At 48.3% G+C, this 23,481-nt stretch overlaps 1 protein-coding gene across 1 annotated transcript in view; it reads right to left on the minus strand.

The window, feature by feature from the left end:
- The window catches only part of ANO2 (anoctamin 2), a 334,204-nt gene that overhangs the window by 45,779 nt on the left and 264,944 nt on the right, over positions 1–23,481 (minus strand). Inside the window, exons 18-19 of the mRNA XM_039218383.1 lie at positions 19,531–19,726; positions 638–749 (exon numbers count right to left, since the gene is read on the minus strand). Coding sequence (XP_039074314.1) covers positions 638–749; positions 19,531–19,726 — 308 coding nt within the window. The remainder of the gene's footprint in view (positions 1–637; positions 750–19,530; positions 19,727–23,481) is intronic.

Here is a 23,481-nt window from a genome sequence, read left to right on the forward strand (position 1 = left end):
CCTGAGGACATGGAAGCTTCTGTTTAGGACCTTCCTAAATCTCACCCTATGTGCCTCTCCCATTTGCTGGGTTGGATTTGTACCCCCTTTCTATAATAAAACTGTAATTTTAAGTATAGTACATAAGTGTGAGTTCTGTGAGTCATTTTAGAGAATTATCAAGGCTGAGGAGTTAGTGGTCGTAGCCAGTGGGTCTGAATCATGAGTCACACAGGAACCCCAGGACCTGCAGCTAGTGACCAGAGTGAGGGCAGTCTCATGGAAGACCATGCTCTTACTCTGTGAAGCTGTGCTAACTCAGGATAGCTAGTGTCAGAACTGTATTGCAAGTCTTCTGCGCCACTCACTAGACCTGAAATTCCCTCCCACCTCATTCTCAAAGTTGGGAGGCACAGATTATTCTAAGACTCACCCTCTGGGGCCCAGGGTCAAATTCTTGCAGTTTCCCTCATTACCTGAATCCGAAGATTCTAATCCAAAATGATGTGGTGCTAATGCCATTGCTTCAGGAATGACAAGGTGGGGATGGAAGTGGTGAATAGGACTGAGGGCATGAATGGGCAGCAGGGACAAGATGACTCTAGCAGGGGCCCCAGTCTTAGTGACAAGTGGCCACGTGTGACAGCATTATACTCACCTCCCCTTGAAAAAGGCCACGTAGAAGATAGGCGAATAGGCATTAACAAACTTCAGCAAGAAAGCTTTGAGTATCAGGCGTTCTTCAAAAGTCTGTTCTGTTTTTGGAACCTCTGAAAGATAAGAACAAAGCTGCTAAGACTGAGAGGCAGATCTTTTACCTCTTCAGAGTTTTAATCCCTATTACATGAGCCATTGTCTCTCAGCTGTTACTGCTTCAGGGTAGAAGAAACTAAGAGACCTGTCTCTCTGGCACATTAGAACTGAATTCATCTGGGAGGTCTCAAATGATTTACCTGGTACAGTGAGGCTACAGAAGGCCAAGGGTACATATAATCATCACCTGTCTCCTTCTACTTCCTTCCTCTTATCCACTCCAGCAATGGTTTCCTATGGTACCCCTCTAAGGGGGATCTGGGCTGCCAGAACTTTCTCTAACCACCCTCTCTTCAACAAGGGGTATTCAGCTTTTCCCTGTGTGATTGCTGCTTCCATAAGATTTTTATCTGAACAAAAGTCCCTGACGAAAAAGGCTCATTAACTGATGACTACAGTGTACAGGCAGCAAAGACTTGTCCGGGGCACCATGACATTGTTCCTCTTTCTCATCTCCTTCATTTCTAGCAGGACAGCCTGCATTTGTATGCCCTCTGGATAGGCTGAGACACCTTGCATACACTCACTCAAATGATGAAGGTTCATCAGGTTACGTGAAACAAGCCTAATGTCTTAAACTCGGGAGTCACTGCCCCAGTGAGTTCTATAAGGTCCAAACAGAGGAGTCAGCTGATAATCCCCAAAGAGGCCTGAGAAATCCTGAGCAGAAAACCTCATTGATGCCTTCAGAAGACCCAAAACCCATGGGATGCTTGGTGGACAACTGGGCAGAGTGTTTGATGGGGATTTCACAGACTGTGACCAATGGTTTGGCAAAGATAGGAGGTTATGGGGCCACATTTCAGGGAAAGAAAGAAAGCACTAGCCCTGCATCATGTGCACTGATAAGTATCACTTGAAAGTCTGCTGAGCACACAGCCAAAGTACCAGGACCATGCCAGCCAAGAGGTTCTGTGCCCAGAAGAGGCTGACGCATGGACCCACCTGACATGTCTGCTCACTTGACTCACACATAGCTTTTGTTGGAATCTGTGGAAAAGTGGACACAAAACTGTTCCCTCCCCTGGAATTCCCTTCCCTAGCCCCTCCCTTCACATACAAATCCTTCATATCCTTTAACATTCAGATCAAATGTTGCCTGTAATCTCCTTCCCAGATGATGTCAGATGGCAGCAATCTCTTTTTTCTCCTACAGTATTCTACATTTCTCTGTATTAATTACCCACATCCATGCCCTTTGAAAATCACAACAGTAGCTTTCATTGATCTCCCATCTTACTTGAGGTTGCCCACTCTGTCAAGAAGTAGTTTGAGAGTAAGTGGTTTATTAGGGAAGTGCTCTCAGGAAGCTTTGAGTGGGGAAGGCAGTATGGATGTGTTCGTGAACAATTTAATGCTGCAGGCTACCAGGGCTCAGTCCCACTGGGGGTCTTCTTAGAGACTGAAACTCCCCTCATAATTATTACACTGAGGGGTGGGAGCACATGGAGTCCCTCACTGGTTGAAGGTTTCTGCTGTACTTGACTCCCTAGCACTTCCACCTAGTCCTATGCACGGGCCGAGGATGCTCACAACCAGAGAACACCTGCAGGCAGAGAGCTGCAGTGACCCCTTGGGTGGCCAAAGGGATGTGCACTCTGCAGGGGTGTCTGCTCCAAGCTGCTCCATAGGTGGAACCACCCCCAGGTGCATACATCTGCTATCTCATTTCATCCTTACCTACTTGCAGGGATAAGGAGGGAGGGTAGTACATCTCACTGTTATAAATAAAGGCAACTGAGACCCAGTGAGGCTAGAGCCTTGCTTAAGATGACACAGCCACCACTGGCTCTTATGGGTTACGTAAGAGTTAAGATTTGTACCCAGAGCTGCCTGTCTCCAAACACAATTTTACTCTACCATGCTGTGAAATTAAGATCTTTGATTGGCATTTACATCACACATCTTCTCTCACCTCCTCACCCTCTACCCACAGCCTAACATGATATATAAGTAGGAAATATCTGTGACTGTTCAGTCCACACTCATTGAACACCCGTTGTATGATGCCAGGATGAATAAAGACTTTACACTTCCTTCAAGGAACTTCATTAAGCAAGGTCTCTGTGAAAGCTTTTTGCAAACTGCCAATTCTTTTCAAGATTGAATCTATGAGTGGCAAGGTATCATTTCCCCTCATGTCGTGGCTGAAGGAGATCTTAAGGAAAAAATGCTGTACTTTCAGATCTGTTTTCCCACACAGCACAGTGCTCCCCTCATTCATTTGCAATCTTAGAACACAGTCCTGAGGATAATAGACAATGCCCAACAGTATCAGCGGTGTTCCAAGCACAAGCAGAGACCTACTAAGAAGACTGTCACAGGCAGATGTGAGCCCCTGGGGATGAATGGTCCTGGGAGGGGCTTTGAGAATGGGAAAGCTTAGAGATGCAGATAATGATCACAACTGTGATCCTGGCCTTCTCTTCTCCCTACAGCTGAAAGAGCCTTGGGAAATGAGAGCTACTCATTGTCTAGTCATGTCCTAGTCTCCAAGAACCTTAAGAAACATGGTGTCACCTCTAGGCAGCCAGCTACACTGAAAACCAGCGCATTCTCCAAGTGTCCCATCATCCCCAAGCCTACTTTAGTTTGCTTATGCTCACGAACAGTCCTAGAGGCCCCGTAGGCTATGTCAGACCTACAGAGCACCCAGTCACACAATTCTGGGCTCAGCTGTGTGTTGAAGGGAGTGACTATTTGCTTGTTTTACTCCAGAGATGGCTGTAGAGGTAGATTTTCACATCAGATGCACCTGACTTCAAATGCAGAGCACAAAAAGGATAATGACATCCACCTGAGAGGGATGCCCTGAAGACAGCATAGGATGCTTAGAAAGCCCCCAGCCTAGTGCTTGGCAAGTGCCAGAGCTCAGTAAAGGATAGCTCCTGTTGGATAAAGGTTAATATCCAAAATCTATAAGGAACTCACCAAACTCCACACCTGAAAAACAAACAATCTAGTGAAGAAATGGGCAGAAGATATGAACAGACACTTCTCTAAAGACGACATGCAGATGGCCAACAGACACATGAAATGATGCTCAGCATCCCTCCTCATCAGGGAAATACAAATCAAAACCACACTGAGATACCACCTCACGCCAGTCAGAGTGGCCAAAATGAGCAAATCAGAGGACTCTAGGTGCTGGCGAAGATGTGGAGAAACGGGCACCCTCCTACACTGTTGGTGGGAATATAAACTTGTGCAGCCCCTCTGGAAAACAGTGTGGAGGTTCCTCAAAAAATTAACAATAGAACTCCCCTACGACCCAGCAATAGCACTGCTAGGAATTTACCCAAGGGATACAGGAGTGCTGATGCATAGGGGCACACGTACCCCAACGTTCATAGTAGCACTCTCAACAATAGACAAATCATGGAAACAGCCTAAGTGTCCATCAACTAACAAATGGATCAAGAAGATGTGGTTTATCTATACAATAGAATACTATATGAGAAAGAATGAAATCTAGCCATGTGTAGCAACATGGATGGACCTTGAGGGTGTTATGCTGAGCGAAATAAGTCAGGCAGAGAAGGACAGATACCATATGTTTGCGTATAGGAGGATTAGAAGGAAGTTAACAGAGGATCGTGGGGGAGAAGAAGTGGGGAAATAGTGGGGGAGAGGGAGGGAGGCAAACCATGAGAGACTCTTGAATGCCGAGAACAAACTGAGGGCTGATGGGGGTGGAGGGAAGGGAAGGGGAGTGGTGGCCATGGAGGAGGGCACTTGTTGGGATAAGCACTGGGTGTTATATGGAAACCAACTTGACAATAAACTATTTGTAAAATAAAAAAAAAAAAAAAAAAAAAGGATAGCTCCTGTTGTCCTAAAGAGTGCTCATTCTCCTCTTGCAACACCGCTTCCAAGCTGGCAGCCCTGCTTTCTGCAGCATGGTTGAGCCATCCATGGCAGATGCACATGTCTTAGCCTTAAAGGTTCTGGGCATCATTTCCATGTTGATTAATGAGCACTTCCTACCAATTAATGGTGAGGATAGTGGGGGGTGATCCTGTTGGCATGTAGGTGGGAAAATCTAATCGAAACAGCCCCTGTCTTCACCTCCGCAGAAGTTCACTATGCAAGCTTCCCGAGGTCCTCCAGACAACTATGGAAATAAACATTGCCAGGGAATCTGGAGACACTGTCCTAATTTTATAGGAGATGAAGTTGGAAAGTCTACCATGTTATCCCTCAGCTGACAGATGGCTTGGTGGTTTTCTCCTTCCTGCCACGCCTGGAGGGACATGGCACAGCCCATGAGACAGTTTGGGCCAGTCCCACACTTCCTTGCCCAGTAAGCATCTGGATAATGATCTGTGCTCACCATTTACATTGAACACTGCCTCAGATGCTATTTCCTCTTTAGATTATGTACCAGCAAAGCCCCTCAGATATTTAAACCTAAGGCCTCTTCTCTCCCTGCTACAAATTCTGCCGACAAAGAGGCCTGTTTGATTTATGCTTCTCAAGTCTTCCCTGGGCTCAAGATCCACATCCCTTTCTTCAGTCTGATTCTTATTCTCCTTGACAAAAGGAAAAAATGCTGAGGCCCAGGAAATGCTTACCATCAATTTCTAAGGTCACTTTCCATTTTAAGATCTCATAACCATAGAAGCGCATGGGTGGCTCAGTCGGTTAAGTATCTGACTTTAGCTCAGGTCATGATCTCATGGTTCATGTGTAGGGCTCTGTGCTGACAGCTCAGAGCCTGGAGCCTGCTTCAAATTCTCTCTCTCTCTCTCTCTCTCTCTCTCTTGCTCTGTGCCCCTCCCTGGCTTGTGCTCCATCTCTCTCCCAAAAATAAATTAATTTAAAAAAATCTCATAACTGTGAACTCCCATGAGGCTGTTAACCCTCACTTTCCCCAGGCCCATGCCACCCCACCCTCGCCATGCATCGTTTAGGTGGCTTTTTTACAATGAGCAAAGTCAGATACCCCTTCTGGTGGGCCACAGCTATCAATAGATGTATTCTTCTAAGCATATTTATTGAAAGAATGAATGAATGACATGAAAAAATACGGTTTGGAATAGTGAAAAAATATTTATCATTTACTAAAAATTCCCTGTCACATTCCAAGGACCACTGTTTGTGGGTATGGAGTCATAAGAAAGTAACAGCCAAAAGACAGACCTGCCTAATTTCTATTTCAATTTAATTTAATCAATTTAAATTTCCCTACCTTATCCACAAGACAAGAGATGGGGGTGTTGGAGTTAGATGCAGGGCCATGCCCGAGCCATGGGAGGGGCAGAGAGGAACAAGAGGTGAGGCAGTCTCTGCCAAAGAAGAGATGTTAAGTGATGGGGGAGGGGTGGAGGTGCTCAGCAAAAATGTTTATTAACTTCCCTGTCATTTGTAGTGGGATCCCATCATTAGCCTTTCCACAGAATCTTTAGTAAAGATGCATTAAAACCTGCTTTCCTCACCAGTGTTGAAAGAATCCTGGATTTATTCTTAGGAGAGGGATATGCCAAAGGACTGAGCCTGCTTCAAGATGGCCACAGGTCATGAACAGAGACTGCTATGTGCCCTGTTGTGTTGGGTTACAGAGGAGAGAGAGACACAGAGAGAAGGAAGGAGGAAAAGGGAAAGAAGGATGGAGGAGGAAGAGAAGAAGGACAGAAGGAAGGGGGGAAGGAAAGAAGGAAGGAAGGAGGGAGGGAGGGAAGGAGGAAGGAGGAAGGAAGGAAGGAAGGAAGGAAGGGAGGGACGGAGGGAGGGAGGGAAGGGGGAAGGAAAGAGAGGGATGCAGGGAGAGAGGAAAGGAAGAAGGAGGAGAGAAGAGGGAAGAGGAGGAAAGAGGAGGGGAAGGAGACAGGGAGAAGGGAGGGAGGGAGGAAGGGAAGGAGGGATGGAGGGAGGGAAGGGAGGAAGCAAAAGGTTTTTGGTAAGATTTTGAGCCTTTGCCCAGTGTCCCCAAGGCAGCCAATTCAACAGTAACAACCACTTCTTGTCTCTCATTTTAAAATATTTTGGATATAAGAAAATTAAAACTTATGTCACCCAAAAATAAGTAATCAGGTCTAAGGAGCTGAAAATTTGGAAAACTTGTCATGTAAATGTGGCTAGAAGGGGATTAAGAATGAGGAACAGAGGCACGTGTCTTTGATTTTCTTTTATAATCTCCTTTGAACTCTTTGTGTTCAGATCTCTCAATCCCTGCAGGAATTTCCTCCAAGTTCTGGGGAAAGAGAATCTGATCCTTTCAGGATGCTTTACTCCAACTGGAAATGAGTGGCTCCCTTCCTCCATACTGATAAATCATGGGTCTAGTTATTATTTATTAGTTTTATTTCTGAAAACAGCCTTTGCCTGCACCTTTAGGGCCATGAGCCACCATAAATAATGGGCATTTCCAATAAACAATCCAAATCCACTTGATAGGCCACTAAATCATCTGGATGCCCCCACCTCAGAGAAGCTCTACAGCCATGTAATGTGCCTTGCTGAGCTTTCCAGGGAAGGAAGCCTTTAGGGACCACCTCTTAGGGATGGAAATAAGTGAGGGTGGGGGTAGGGGGTATCAAAGCTCTGAAGCTCCAGTTGGACTATTGGATCTGTCTCAGCAGCCAACACTAGGAGCCTCAACTGTCTATGACAGAGACTACATGACTCAAGAAACAGAACAAGTTTTCCCAGAGTCCATTTGGGATGGGATGATGTCTTCAGGTCAAGTAGAACAATCTGTACTGCAGGCCACTGGGCAGGACCCCCTCATAAGACACAGACCCCTGGAGTGGTCTGAATCTGAGACCATAAGAAAAAAGCTCAGCCTTATGCTTCATAAAACTCCAAATACAGTGCCTTTAGACTGCAATCGCTACAGGGTGGTAAAGGAGGGGGTCAACACAGAGAAGAGTATGAGGAGGTAGAAGGCAACTCTGCTCCATCATTATATGCTCCTGAAATCCCCCATCCCCCAGAAAGTCCCACATCCTCCAATCAAACCCTAGGTTGACTGGAAGCCTTCTGAGGGTTTCACCTGCTCCCAACCTGTTGAAGCAGATTTCCAACAGAGGGCAGACTGTATCCAGGACCAGGAATGACAACCACATGGAATTCCTGTGCAGAGCCATTACCCAGCCCCCCTTTCTCTCAAGTGTTAAACCTCTGGAGTGTTGTGTCATGAAAAAATATGAGTACAAATGACCCAGCTGTAAACTGCCTTGGAAAATAATTAGTATGAAAGCCCAAGTTAGTCCCAGGGGGCCAGCTCAGAATTCAAAGTCCCCAGAGCTCCATCCTAATCATATGGAAACAGTATGGCCAGAAAGAGGGTGTCAGCTGGAGAACCTGAATTTTCGAAAAGCAGCTTGGCATAACTGGAGCCCCCAGCAACCCAGCCAACAGATATAGAATGATGATGACAAAAGGAAATGAGATGTCCAAGTGTATGTTTCAGGCAATACCAGCTCTTGCACTGCTCTGGGCAGAAGGAAGGAGGGCCTGAACCTGTGTGTCTGAGTCAGAAAGCAGAGGCGCCTGCTCCTCTCCCCACCTCTCCCCCAGGGCAGATCTAGCTTCTGCAAACAGCAATGTTTTCTGACAGCCCTACCATCTGGCCTTCTGTGTGTGTGTGTGTGTGTGTTGGGGGTTGGGGGCAGAGGTAGGTGTGTCTCAGCCTCCAGTGTGATGCTGTTGCCTTGTTTGTGTCATCAGAAGAGAATCACCTTAGGAAAAGCCAGCCAGCTGGATAATTAAGCAGCCAGAGCATTGCCTAAGGGAGCTGAGAGCCCCAGAAATGGAGATTTAAAGATGGGCACTCTTGAGATATGCCCAAACCCTAGAGAATTTCTTAGTGCAAGGGATCCCTCTCTCAGAGACAGGAAGATGACTCTTGATCCCAGACTAAGGGACATGAGACCTGTTGTGCTAACAGCCTAGCCCAAGCTGACAGCATCAGGACATCTCATTTTAAGAAAGAAGGAGACTAAATGTGAAAGGAGCATTTGGGAGGGGGGAGGGAAAGAGAGAGAGGCTGATTAATATGTTACGGGCCAATCAGGAGACCCCCATGCTCAGTGCCCACTATGTGTCATGCACTATATGGGCACTTGCCATGGATTCCCCATGTGATTGCAATCACTACCCTGTGAGGGCTTTCTCCCCATGGCAAGGACAGGAGCGGGGAGAGAACAGCTAAGTTTGCCTAGTTTGTAGCCACAGCCACTCTTGCACCACCAGTGGGTCATCTTGCAAACTCACACAGGTCTGGAAAAGCCCAGTGAGTAGGAAGGCAGTCATTCCACCTTAATCCATCTCCTCATGCCTTTCCAGGGAAGGCACTCAGAGGAAAGGCTTTTATCTTTTTAATCCTTCTCTAGTTCCACAAATGTTTACCAAGTGACTATTATGTGCCAGGCATCGAGCACTGGGAATACAGTGGTGGCCAAAACCAATAAGCTCCCTGCCACGTGGAGCTTACAGTCTAGAAGGGGGACGTAGACTATTCTGGAGAGCACTGAAGATAAAAGGCAGGGAGATGAGGAGAAGAAAAGGGGGCAGGAAGACTGTTTTAGTCAGAGTGGTCAATAAGGGCCTCTGGGGAGCTGACCTCTCAGCTGAGGCCCCAGGGAGCACAAAAGAGCTGGGGAGGAGCCACGGGTGGTAACCATAGGGAAGGGCTGCAGATGGGAGAAACCTGCGGATGTGTAGGGAAAGGGAAGACCCCAAGGACTAGAGTGTTCTGAACAACAAGAAAGCATTTATTAGGCAGTAGAACTGGAGGGGAAGGTAGGGGCGGGTCAGGAAGGACTAAGGACTAAAGACTTAAATCTCACTGGAAGCACAATGGGAAGTCGCCTTGGGGTTTTGCACAGGGGAGGGATATAGCGAGATTATATTTTAAAGAGGTCACAGAGTGGCTCAGTCGGTTAAGTGTCCGACTTCGGCTCAGGTCATGATCTCATGGTTCATGGGTTTGAGCCTCGCGTCGGCCTCTGTGCTGACAGCTAACTCAGAGCCTGGAGGCTGCTTCGGATTCTTTGTCTGCCTCTCTCTCTGACCCTCCCCTGCTCATGCTGCCTCTCTCTCTCTCAGAAATAAATAAAACATTAAAAAATTTTTGAAAAAAAAAGTCACAGAAGATGGGCTGTGGATGTGTGTGTGCAGGGGGAGACAAGTGTGGAAGCAGAGAGACAAATGCGGAGTGTACAGCAGTCCAGGTAAGAGATGGCCAATATTAGATGGAACCTGTGAGCTGTGATCAGATCTGCGGTATATCTGAAGGTGGGACGGACAATACTTAACAGACTGGACTCCAGGTGTGTGAGAGAGGGAGAGAGGGAGAGAGGGAGAGAGGGAGAAAGAGAGAGAGAGAGGGAGAGAGAGAGATAGAGAGAGAGGTGGGGTCCAGGATGACACTTGGGTTTTGATAGGAGCATTTCAGTGATTGGTGGTTCCACTTCCTGAGAGGGGAAAAAAGTAGGTGAGAAGTAACAGGTTTGGAGGGAAAATTAAGAGTTCAAAGTTGGACACATGGAGCCTTTGGATCATTGTGCTTCTGTCCTCCCTGGGCCATGTCCCCAGCGGGGTGGAGCCCTACATGAACTGTGAACCATCCTTCAAAGTACCTGGCCAGCTTCAAGGAACCAGAGCCTTGAGCAAGTTGTGACCCCAGGTGGAGGGCTTACCTGCTTCTGGTCTTTTTCTGTGTTTTGTGACACAAGTTACAAGGTTGTAACAGAAGAACATGGGCCAGAAGGACTTTGCTGTCCCAATGTTCCCAGATAAGAGATTTACTTTTCCATGCCTCGCTGTCTTAGTTCCTAAGACGGGACCTTCCTTAAACATTTCTTGTAGAGTCTGAGGGAAATAAAGTATGCAAGCACCAAGCATCGAGTAAGGGCTCCAACATTTGCTTCTTTTATTTTATGTACCAAAGCACTCTAGCAGACCTTTACTTTGTACACCTGCCTCCTCTTTAGTGAGACAGGTACCTGCAAGTTACCTAAAAATCTTGACAGAGTCCTCTCAGAAGGTCGAGGTGGGTATCACTTGGGTTGGTGAGGGCCCCCAGAGTCATCAGGGTAACCTGTCTCCAAGGGAGACGCAAAGGTATAGCATCAGATCTACTGTGTTTTGAAAGGTTAAGAAGACAAGCTGTATGTGCCAGTGGATTTCCAGGGGAGAACGGGGTCATTGGTTCTGAGTGTATGGGATGGAAGCCATCCTGGAGATGGGGGTAGAGGCATAGACAAGTGTCCTGAAAGCAGGGGATCCTGACAGCTGCAGCCCCTTGACTGAGATCACTCTAGAGGGAAGGATCATCCTCCCTGAAGAGCAGTGGCCTGCCCAGGGCTGGCAACCCAGAGGGGCCTCTCAGCAATGTCCCAGCCTCTTCTTTTTTTTTTTTTTATTTATTTTTTAATATTTTTTATTTATTTCTAGGAGAGAGAGAGAGACAGCGTGAGCAGGGGAAGGTCAGAGAGAGAGGGAGTCACAGACTGAAACAGGCTCCAGGCTCCGAGCTGGCAGCCAGCACAGAGCCCGACGAGGGGCCCGAACCCACGAACCGCGAGATCATGACCTAAGCGAAAGTCGGACGCCCAACCGACTAAGCCACCCAGGCACCCCTGTCCCAGCCTCTTCTGTCAGATGGGACAGGGCCAGCATCCAACAGCAATGCTGTGGAGCAATGAGAGAAGGGCTGGTCATACTGCAGGTCTGACTTCCCTGTTTAAACACGGATGTTGGCTTGACCACCTCTATGTGTCAAGATCCTAGCAGGAGGCAGAACTCACCTCATCTGGTTCAAAGGAAGTGAACCTAATGAAGGTAGTACTTATAGCAGTGAAGGGGCAAGGAGAAGAAATAGTTGTTACTGGAGCCCAAGAAGGGCCATGAGGGAGGATTTATCCTGTAGAACTGTGGTTAGGAAAGGGTATAGTTGTTTTTAAGCTTTTTTTTAAAAATGTTTATTTATTTTGAGAGAGAGCGAGAGAGCGAGCGAGCGAGCAGGGGAGGGCCAGAGAGAGAGGGAGAGAATCTCAAGCAGGCTCCATACTGTCAGCACAGAGCCTAATCCAGGGCTTGAACCCACGAACTGTGAGATCATGACCTGAGCCAAAATCAAGAGTCGGACACTGAGCCAACTGAGCCACCCAGGCGCCCCGGAAAGGGCGCGCTTTTGTCAGAGATGAGGGAGAAGCAGGGAAGAACTACCCCCAATCCCCACCATACTCCGTTCTTTCTTGTGGCTTAAGTCTGGAGCCTGGGTTGTTAGAAACTCAGAGAAAGGGAGAGGAATATATCAGACTTTCCGCTAACAGGAGCTACGAGTGCTTCAGTAATTAACTGGAAAAAAGGAAAGAGATGTGTTCATAGTTACAGCTCAAATCTGGGAAGGAATTCTTGCCAGTTATATGAAACTATAATAAGTCTCATGCTCCTAATAATAGTTTCATATAACTGGAATGAATTGTTTCACGAACTTGGGCTATAACCATGATCAGGTCTTTTTTATTATTAGCAGCAGGCTCCCCTGATCCTGGTCCCTCCCAGACAACATTTACAATACTCCATGCCTGCAGCATCAAGGGGGCCTTCAGACAATGGCAGAATCCACACCCTTCCCCTGGCCTCACAGATGGGCAGGCAGGAGCCTCTTCCTCCCCAGTTGCCTGAGGCCACCCAGAGAGTCAGGAGCTCGAGTACAACCCCACAGACCTGACTCTGAGGCCAGATTTCAAACTGCCAGCACTACAGTCCTCCCCGCCCCCCCCCCCCCCCCCCCCCGCCCCCTGCCGTCCCCAGGAAGGCACCGGTCCTGGTCTGCACACACCCACCCACGTCCGCACGCATTCTCGCTGTGGAGGTATGTTCCTGAGTGGGCTCGGTCTGCAGCGAAGCCCACTCCCCTTGTCTCAGGGCTTTGAGCCAACAAAGCCAGCACGTCCCCCTAACTCTGAAAACATACGTTGTCCACATTTGATGGAAAATTAGATCCATCCATGTATGTCCAAAATGCTCTTCTTTAAAGAATTTCTGATGTTCTGGCAGCCTTTGGTAGTGAGCTTCATCTCCTTTTTTTCCTTTCTTCCCTCTCTTTTCTCCTTAGTAGTGATATATTGGCTTTTTGAGAGTGTCTCTTAGACTTGGATTCAAAATTTTAGACTGACGCGCTTCAGTTCCTCAGAAAAAAAAACTTTTAAAAAAAATTTAATAAAGTGTATGGGACCCCAAAGTTTGTGACTCTATGCAGGTGTCCTCATGCACGTGGACCTTGGAGGCAGGTGACAACGCGCTCAGAGCTTACTCCCTGCAAGTCTCCCTGCTCATCTCAGAGACCCCTACTACCTGACACTCACATGGGTCAGGGCCTTTTCAACCTCCTGGAGCCTCTCCTGTGCTTTTTGTTTTCTCCACACATCTACAATTTCCTGAGGAGCAAAGATATATTACCAGACAGTAGACAGTCACAGTCTTAGCACTAAGGTATGACTCACCACCTCCCAGCCTATGACCTTGGGCCTGTTAGCTGTTTATCTCTGTGCCTCAGTCTTCTTCACAGCTCTAAAATGGGAGTGTTAAGACTCCCAATGCCCTAGGGGATTGTTTTGAGGATTAAATACACCGATAAACAGAAAGTGCTTAGAGCGGTGCTTGGCATGCTCTAACACACATTCATTCACACACGCCGCGGACCAGACGCTCCCGGGTCAAGTTCCTAAGCGTCTTCAGGCTTCCCAGAAGTAAAATTAAAGCAGTGACCAGCTCCCAGCTCTATGGTGAGGATTCTGTGGATGATGTATGACAATGTCCACTAGACAGACCTTGGCACATGGCAGGTGCTCCCAAAAGACCAGGCCCTTTCCCCCATCCCTCCTTTGGTTCCCTTCCTAGCCCCACCTCAGGGACTCCAGGGCATCCACAGTATTTAAACAACTTGCAAACACAGCCGTTTTCCTATGGCTTGGAGACTCTGACTCTGCACAACCATCCTTTGCGCACCTGTAAGCTGTTCAACCCTGTAACTAGGAGAGGCTCACCACTCTGTGAGCCCCACACACAATCAGCACTGTGCATATAGTGCTTTTTTAAAAAAATTTTTAATACTTTATTTATTTCTGAAAGAGAGAGACAGCAGGAGCAGGGGAGGATCAGAGAGAGGGGGAGACACAGAATCTGAAACAGGCTCCAGGCTCTGAGAGAGCTGTCAGCACAGAGCCCGATGCGGGGCTTGAACCCACGAACCATGAGATCATGACCTGAGCTGAAGTCAGCCACCTAACCAACTAAGCCACCCAGGCACCTCTGTGCATATAGTTTTGAAAGGGAGAGGAAGAGGACGTGGTGGTGGGAGAGCTAGAGATCGAGAATGATCCTGATAACAACAAGCTGCTGGCATCTTGGTTATTCAGGCTAGAAGCCTGCTGGAAGCCCTGCCTCCTCTCCTGGGCCGAGCCCGACCCCATGCCTATGTGAGTCACGAGAAGACCCTACAGGTTTCAGGAGCACTGGACATCCTGGTCCGCATGTGTGGGCTCAGAAGCTCGCTGCCTCAAAGGCCCCATCTAACCCTGTGTCCCAGGGAGGAAGCTGCTGTGGTCTGCATGTCTGTGTGCCCCCAGAATTCAGATGTCAAAAACCTAATCCCCAGTGTGATGGTATTTGGACGTGGGGCCTTTGGGAGGTGCTCAGGCCATGAGGGGGGAGGGCCCTTGTAATGAGGCTCCAGAGGGGCCCCTAGTGCCTCCGCCATATGAAGACACAGGAAGAAGACCCCCAAGAGGACCCTTCCCCAACCCTGCTGGCATCCTAATCTCAGATGTCCAGCCTCCAGAGTATGAGAAACACACTTCTGCTGTTGATACCTCCTCCATAATATTCTGTGATAGCAGCTGGACAGGCTAGGGCCAGAGCATGCCTTGAGCTCATCTATGTGGTGACCCCTGTCACCTTGCCTCATACCCTGGCTTCCCATGACATCTGAGCCTGGTCTGATTTTCCTGGGAATCTGGGGTCCTGATGTCCTGCTTGGCTCTTGCTTGTTTCCCATCCCAGGAAGCAGAGCCTTTCCTATAACCACCATCCGGGATCCCTTCAGGAATGAACAGATCACAGGGGACCATCCTGTCCCACCCACTCATTGGGATCCTCATAAACCAATCACTGATGCTTGCTGAACCGGGCTACCCGCCTTGCAGAGTGGGCTCTGGCCACCAGGGCCCCAAGCTTCTTTGTTTGCCCCTAGCAACCCCATCCCACCGCACAGGTCCCAGTTCAGTCCCTGCCCCGCCACTGCCATGCAGCCACCAGCTCACAGTGTGTCTCGCACCTGAGCCTGTGACCACTGCTGCGATGGTGGCCAGGGAGACAATTACTGTCTTTATCTACCACTGCTGAGCCAACTCTTAACACATTCTCGATTTTCTCACAAGTATTTGTGGCAACAATGGACCTCAGAGGGGCCTGATGTCTGGGCCTGTTGGGAGATACTCCCAGGAAATTGGTCTTCACCACCCAGCCTTGCAGGAAACACTTGGGAACTCGTTGAGGTTGTTTACACCAGCTGTTTGCACCTGGTGAGCAAGGCGGTAGTCGCAGCCTCTTTAGCAATCAGGAGATCTGAGGCAAGAAGCCAGACGGGTATTAAAGCCAGCGTGAGAATGGCACAGGAAACCCCTAAGCCTGGCAAAATCTTCATTCCATTAGGTGGCCTTATTCACAGCTTTTTGTCCCTGTGCAGGCCTGGGGGACTCTGCAGCCATACCTCTGCCTGAAGGTGTGCAGGTCACCCCTGCTGTGCACGGCCACCTCAGTGAGTGGGTTAGTGTGCACACTCTTTGCTCTTAAGGACACTTTAAGTCTTCTGCAAGCTTTGTTTCATCTTTCAGTGACTGTCCCATCAAGACAACTTTACATTTACCTTATTTGTCTCAACGTTTCCACAAATCCTTTTGAAAGTAGAAAATAACAAACACATAAATGCTCGTGGTAGCTTCTACTGGGGCTTGCAGGATGCCCAGCCTATGGGCATTCCCCTCGCCAAAAATTTTTTGAATACATAAGCAGAGATTTATTTAACCAACAACTGCATCGGCAAACTCACAAGTCTACTGTGAGGCAGGCACTTGTAGGGGACATAAAAGAAACATAAGACAGAGGAGCAGTTCTCCAAAGCTTTGTAGCCTGGCTGGGGCAAGCAGCAGTGACCCTTGCTATCCATGGAACGTCCACACACCTCTACACATCTTCCTACCACTTCACAATTAGGCTGCTTTCAGCCAGCATGCTGCGAGCAGAAGTGAGGGATGGCACTACCAGACTGGAGCATTTCACTGCCTCCACGGTGTCCATGTGGCCTCCATCAGTCTGGGTCCCTGAGCAGCTGTGTGAGGCAGAGCCCCCTGCCCTGCTGCACCAGACATGGAGCGTGAGCAAGAACAAGTAAACGACTCTGAATTATGCACCTGAGATTTTAAGATTGATTTATCACCCTGGCATAGTCTTGTCTACCCTAAGACTGGGAAACCCACACATAAGAGCCTTGAATACTAGTTTATATTTGACCCAAGGGCAAAAGGAAGCTGTCTGTGGGGGTTGACGGGAGTGGTGCTCCCCTACCGCAGACCAAGGAGAAAGTCTGAGAAAGACTGACTGGGTGGGGAGGTCACCAAGCTGGAGGCCCATATATAGAGGCTAAAGACAAGGGCATAGTCCTTAGGCTACAGTTGATGATCAGTGGACAGGAAGGAGGGAAATGATGAAGGAAAGATTAATAAAACTTGTTCCAGAAAAGCTCCCTATTTGCCCAATGCCACATATCTGGGGATGGGAGGGAAAAGAGTCAGGCCCAGAACTCAAAGGTTCCTTCCACTGGGCTCCAGAATTCAGTGTCCCTTCCTTTCAAAACACCTGTCTGAGCCCTTTGAGACCATCCAGTCTGAGGCAGATGAGAGCGGCACCTGGGATGAGGCCCATATGGGCTCCTGCATGGAGACCCAATACATCACTTCGGTCCAGTCAGGAAGAAAGGCACACCAACAGAGCGCAAAAGGTATCTGCAGTTCAGAGGGAGAATCTGAGTTTGAGCCTTAGTAAAATGAGGATATAATACTCTCCTTGCTGACTGCACACAGTTTTTGTGAGGATGAAATGGGATAACAGAACTCTTCTAAGTTGAAAGCTGCTTTATGAGTATCGCTATCACAAAGACCAAAAGGTACTTGCTAGGATTTCATCTCCTTTCCAGAGCACAGACTTCCTTACCTGCCACTAGTGTCACAGTGTGGGGGAGCCTGAACTTTTTGGGTGAGGAAGGTGTGGACAGTGTTTTACAGCCCAATGCAAAGAGGATTTGCCCCCACGTTGTACACAGGAGATGCTCACTAAATCCTTGTTAATGAGGTCCTGACTGTGGACCACGCTCTATCTTCTAGCCCTACCACTCTCCAGAGCTGTGGAACACAAGCGGAACAAAGTAATGCAAATGGGCACGCAGGAAGACATTTCTGCACCATCACCAATTTCCTGTTCCTCTCTTCCCTACTTTCTGCCCACACACTTGTTAATCTCCCTTCCCTTAGGCCTTCTTCCCTCTCTTCTCTGTGACATCCTATGTCCCTGCCAGGATAGTTCTGCAAACATACAGCTCCAATCGTGTTGCATTCTTAAAAAAATCCCCAGGGCCATGGGGTCAGAGCCACTGAAAGGGATGGGGGATGTTCCTTTCCACTCCTGATGCTTCCATGATGTGAAAGGAGTGTGCTTAGTTGTAATGCCCTACCTGTCTCTCCCACTTCATCCTTTCCCCTCTTGGGGGACAGAAACTTATTTCATTGGTCAGTCTGTAAGGTGACACTGGCATGTCTCGTCTGGCCACCCCCTCTGCCCTTCCTCTGGGGAGCAAAGGATCTGTGCCTTGCCCCTCCATGTCCTAAGACTTGCCTGGCTTCCCTGCCCTCCATTGCCGGCCACTGGGAGGGATGAATGTCTGTAATCTCATATTAGGAAGCCTAGCTGGCTCTCCTGCTAAGCTGCTTCCTCCCATGTAGCCTATTTTAGCTTTAAAAGTGAAATCCTGGCTTTTGCCTACATCTGCCTTTGCTTACTTTTAGCATATTCAATGATCAGGGCTGAAAGATGGGTACTTTTTATTGGATGACCCTCTGAACTCCGGCAAACACTCCCCATTGTCTATGAAAATCAGCAGGATCCTCAGCCTGGCATTCGAGTCTTCTATAGAAAAATCAGATCTGGGTCAACATTCTGGGCCCAGTTTCTCAATCATGCCCTGGACATGCTGCAGACCCTAGAGAAACGACCAGGCTGGGCTCTTCTTGCATCCTGGACATGCTTCGTGTTTTCTTTCTTCTGTACTCTGTGCTTTCTGCCCCCTCTGCTCTCCTGGCACCAAAGTTGTGCCAATTGTACAAGCCTAGCCCCCGTGCACACCCCCCTGTGCTTTTTCTGACCCTAAGGGGTCTGATCTCTCCCTTCACTGCCAATTTCTCACTCTGTTTCCTCTGCTGTGAACCTCTTCTTCTTCTGCCCACTCCCCTCTACGTCTGCACCTGCCTGTCTGAACACCACTTCTCTGTAAGCAATCCAACTTGATGCCCTTACCTCAGATGTGCTCCCCGCCAAACCCCTAGGATGCTCCCCCTAAGTGTTTCCATAGAATCTCACATACCACTAAACATCCTGAAGCAACATTCTCTGTTGACTTTTCTCAAGAAACCTATGAAGGAACATGGATAACACTTACAAATGTGCACATGCCTAAAGAGAGCAGAGACTCCTTTCCAGATGGTACCTTGGCTATATCCACATGGAGACCAAAAGTCAATGCCCACTGTGAGTAGAGGCCAAGCCAGGGAAAGGCACTGAAAGAATTCCTTTAACTGGAATTAGTGAAACCTTTCTGGAATGTTCTGATCCTCCAGGGAAGGCTCTCTTGAAGAGGGGGTTATCCTATCGAGTGTCTAGCTTTTAACTGGTCAGTGAATTAAAGATATCCAATCATTAATTCAATTTATCTGAGGTAAGTGAGAGCCTGACAGCCCCAGTCCCCAGATTCAACCAGGGAAAGAGGTGCATGCCTCCGGGCCACCCAGGATAAGTCCCATGAGGAAAGGGTCTCAGTTCTCAGCTCTCTCCTCTCTAATAAGCACAAATGCCAAAAAGTGGCGCTTAGGCAACAGCAGGTTGTGGCTCAAATGACACGTCTGAATACTGAGGCCACCGCATTTTTCTCACTGACTTGAAGCTTGGGAAGTCTGATATGCCTCTTTGAAGTCTGCTCAGTGCATGGGGAATGTGTGGATTTTCTGGCCTCAGCAATATGGGGATAGATAAGACCCTCCAGGGCTCAAATATCAAGAGCTTTCTTGACTCTGTAAACACTCCTGGGAAAATGAGGAAGGCTAAAACTCTGTAATTTGTAACAGGAAGCATTGAACCTGTCTCCCTTCTAGGTTAGGCTAAAAGGAATAGGCCCCATGAATGATTCTTTGGGGACAGTAAGGCAATAAACTTGGGCTGGAAGATTACTGATTGAGAATGCCCCAAGGAAGATTTCTTGCTGAGGGGAGGCCCCTGGCAGGCCCTGCAAGTACGTAACTACTGCACTTCCTCTTTTTTCCCAACTGAAATGCACTGCACAAAGCATCTTGTCCCTGTTCTTTTTTCATTTTCAGTCACCACCACCAAACACCTTGCGTGTATTGACCTGACCTCGTTCAAGGGGGCCTAGGGCAGACATGGGATTTGATGATACAGTACCGATTTTGGTGAGCCATGTGGCCACGGCACCATAGATCTCATCCAGGATGAGGATGACCACGAGGTTGATGATGACCGCTGTGGCTGTCACTGTCACCCGGACATTGGAGCGTGTGGCCTTGTTCAGAGACAGGGCCGCTGCAGTTGTGATGCGGTACACGATGACCCCAAAGACAATGGAGAACGTCAGGGCAATCTGTTTGGGAGACAGGGAAAGTTAAGGCTCAGCAGACAAGTATTGGGCAGCTGTCATTTGCTCAGCCAACAGTCTTATTTGCTATATCGGGTCCTATTAATCTGGAGTCCACTAGTAGGCTGAAAGGGGGCGGCACACCCTCTGAACTCTTGTGCAAATTCTGAGAATGGGTGCACTGTCCATTTTTATGAAATGCCAAAAGGTCTCTAACATACAAAATCCTAAGAATGAAAATGCTGGACGCAGAGGTGTGTACAACACACAAGGCATGATTTCTTTCATTAAGGGGTTTCTAGTTGACCATGGAGGTGAGCTGAACTCTTATTTAAACTACAGTGAATGCTACCTGAGAGGTACTGCATGCTCAGTGAAAGGGCTGAGGGTACAGAGGAACAAGCAGATCAGGGGGAATAATGGGAGGTAAACTGGATTCTCAGTGAAAGGAAACAGGGTGCCGTCTAAGGTGTCTGAGCTGAAAAATGGTGAGTCAGCTTCATGTGGTACATGTGGGAAGGCTGCCCATAGAAGAATAAAGGGAGATAAACCAGGCATGAGATTTGCAGACTCTCAGTCCTCAGGGTGAACAAAATATCACTCTAAGATTTCTCTACCAGGCAACTGTAATGGAGGACTCGGATTTCTCTTTTGGTGCAGAAATCTCCGGCTGTTAGGTTGAAAGGAAAGCTTACCAGTCGCTCGACCTCTAAGGGCCCCCCATTTCCTCTTTCTAGAACCTAAGAATAATAACTCACTCTCCCAGGCCAGGCCCTCTCCTCTCCCATCAGAGCCAGGGGAGGGCCATTTCCATGAAGTACAAGGAAGAAAGCGCCCTGCGTAATCTCTTCGGGCAGAGGTAGGAGATCGAATGTCTCGGTGTGTAACCTGCTCAGAGCAAAACTCTAATTTGTGTCAGTCAAGTGCAGCCTTCTTAGAATTGTTTCTGCACAGGAGGTTGTTCAGGTAGTACTTCTTTTGGAGTCAGGGGATGGGGGCGTGTTGGCGCTGGCTGTGGAGAGCTACATGGAAACACGGGGAGGGAAAAGATTCCCTCTGAAAATACAAACCATCTTAGACAACATGTTCCCTTCCTAGAAAGGAGGGGAGGAGAGGGGGTTGAACCAAGGGAGCTCTGGCTCAAGCAATGCTTTGCAAACCATGCAGGATACTGGTGGACGAATGGGGAATGGGTTGCAGATGTGTCAAGGTATGAATGCCTCCAGATCTCTGGGGGGAGCGCCCAGGGGTGCCGAAACCGGGGATGTGCTAGTGGCAGCCTCAGCTGTTTATTCCCGTGTGCTGTATAGATATTAGCATTTGCCCTGTGGGCCACAGTGTGAAAAAGGAGGCAGGCAGGATGGCAGCATTCTCTGCGTAGAGGGTGTGTGCGCACACGTGCGTGTGTTGGGGTGGAGGAGAGGTTACATGGGAGGACACTGTGAGAGACCCTCTTCGGAGGCAAGAGGTGGGGGTGGGAACGGCAGGAGCCCCAGCCTACAGGACGACAGAGGAATGAGCACCATGTAAGTCAGAAAGGCTGGACATGACATCACAATTCTCCAACAATGTAGACATTTTCACTTCCTGTTCCTCTGGGATGGTCACTGCCAGACAGTAACGGCCTGGAAAACGTGGTGTGAGATTCTTTTCCCCCAAAATCACTTTTGCAGCGAAGGCTAGTGATGGAAGTATTGATGAGCTGGGGGAGGCCAGGGCATCAAAGAGTGAATGTGTGAGCGTTTTGGGGGGTGGGTCTGGGGGAATGACCGGGGGCAAACAACAATGGCAAAAACATCCTTTTCTTTAGGGTCCTGGGGGTGGGGCATGCAGGAATGAGTGGGAAGGAGATCGGCTTCTATTCTTATCCAAGAGGCCCAGCTGCTAAACTGGGGAAGGAAGAAAACTCTTTATTGCTACCCAGAGTGTGATCCGTGGGCCTGCTGCATTGGCCGAGAGCTCGGTCAACTTGCAGAATCTCCAGCGCAGCTCCAGACCCACTGGCTCAGAATTCGCACTTGAACAAGATTCCTATCCAAGTTCTAGAGGCACTGCTCTATTCACTTAGGAGAGTCCCTTGTCCCACCCTCCTGTCCTCCTCGGCCCCACCTCCAGCACACCCCTCCCCAGCCCACTGGGGCTGTTCTGTGCTACCCTAGCTTCTCAGCTCCTGACTTTCCCTTCCACTACAGAAACCAGGTCTGGAGCTGTCCTTTAGAGTCCCCACAAGTTACATGGGAGTCCTCAAGCTAGATCAGCCTGGAGGACCCCAGCCCAGTCCATGAGCACTTTGTAGATGAGCAAACAGGCATGAAAAGTAAAGTGATTTGCTCAATGTCACAAGGCACAGACTACAACCCTAGTTTCCGGGATCCTGATAGGAGTTAAAGGATTTTAGCATTCAGAGGTCATCCACATCTAGCCTCTAATCTCATATAAGAGGAAACCGAGGCCCAAAAAGCAGGAGTGTGATCAGCCCAAGGTCTGGACGCCCTGGCAAAGCTGGGATGCTAACAGTGGTGCCGTCTCCATTTTTATTCAGTGCACGTCTTCATGAGCACTCATCCTTACAACAGTCATGTAAAATATGCCTTTTGGGGATGCCATTTACTAACTGTCCAGGATTTGAACCCTGCTCTGTGGCTTCCACGTCTACAATCCCATCCTATCCTGATGTTAGAAGGCAGGTCCTCTATTACTAAATCCAGCACTATTTTCACCACTGTGGCTGTAGTGTTGATTTTGTTTGGTAAATTCAGGAAATATGTGCTGGGGATATTTCATGTTTGTGATCAGTCTCCCCCTCAAATAGGTCAAAAGTGGGGACTGGTCTTGTACTGCATTTTGTGCCTCATGCCCTTTCACAGTGGTGCCTCGCTGCACAATTCATTTGGTAAAGATATGCTGGTCCCTGGCTCTAGGACCCTAGCTCCCCAGCACATGGGAACACTACCACGGTCTCCATTGCTTTTGGTGTTCTGGTCCCATAGCTTTACTTGTGGACACAGCCAAAATGCAATGGAAGTCAGGCTATGGACTCCAGAGTCCTATTTAATGCTATGAGAGACAGGAAGGAGAGAAGGTCTGGTCCCCACACTCCAGGTCTTGCATCCTGCATCATGGTGGAGTAAACCACTGCACATGTACAAGGATGAGTCTAGTAGCAGCTGGACAGAGTACAAGCTCAGTTCATGAGCTTCATACGCGCCGAGCGGAGCAGAGGGGGATTAGTCAGAGAAAATCCCGCGGAAGTAGCTTTGGGACGGTTTCCTAGGAGAAAGGCTTGGAGAAAAGAAAAAAGAAAAAAAAGAGCAAGCAGAAACAGACAAGTCAGAAGCAATCTGGGCTAAACCAGTGGGAGAATAGCCAGTCTGAGGCAGAACACATAATAGTAGCTCAATTTTAAAACACACACACAGTATCGATTTTATCATTGATGTAATAGGTTGTTCCTGGAAACTTATTAATCTGATTAATTACCTTGCTTTCTCATTCAGTCATTCATAAAATATGTCTTGAGTACCTTCTATTTGCCAGTCACCACTCTAAGTGTCAGGGATATAGCAGTGAACAGACTGCAAGGAGTGCCTGCCCTCGTGGCACTGACCTTCTAGTGGGGAAAGACAGACAACAAACTACTAAGTTACATCAAATAGATAGTATATCTATTTGTTATAACTACTATAAGAATAGGCAAAACAAGAGTACAGGGATAGGTTGTAATTTACAACAGGGCGCTTAGGAAAGGCATAGATGAGGAG

Source organism: Hyaena hyaena, unplaced genomic scaffold (genome assembly GCF_003009895.1).
Source record: "Hyaena hyaena isolate Hyena2069 unplaced genomic scaffold, ASM300989v1 scaffold_760, whole genome shotgun sequence".
NCBI lineage: Eukaryota > Metazoa > Chordata > Mammalia > Carnivora > Hyaenidae > Hyaena > Hyaena hyaena.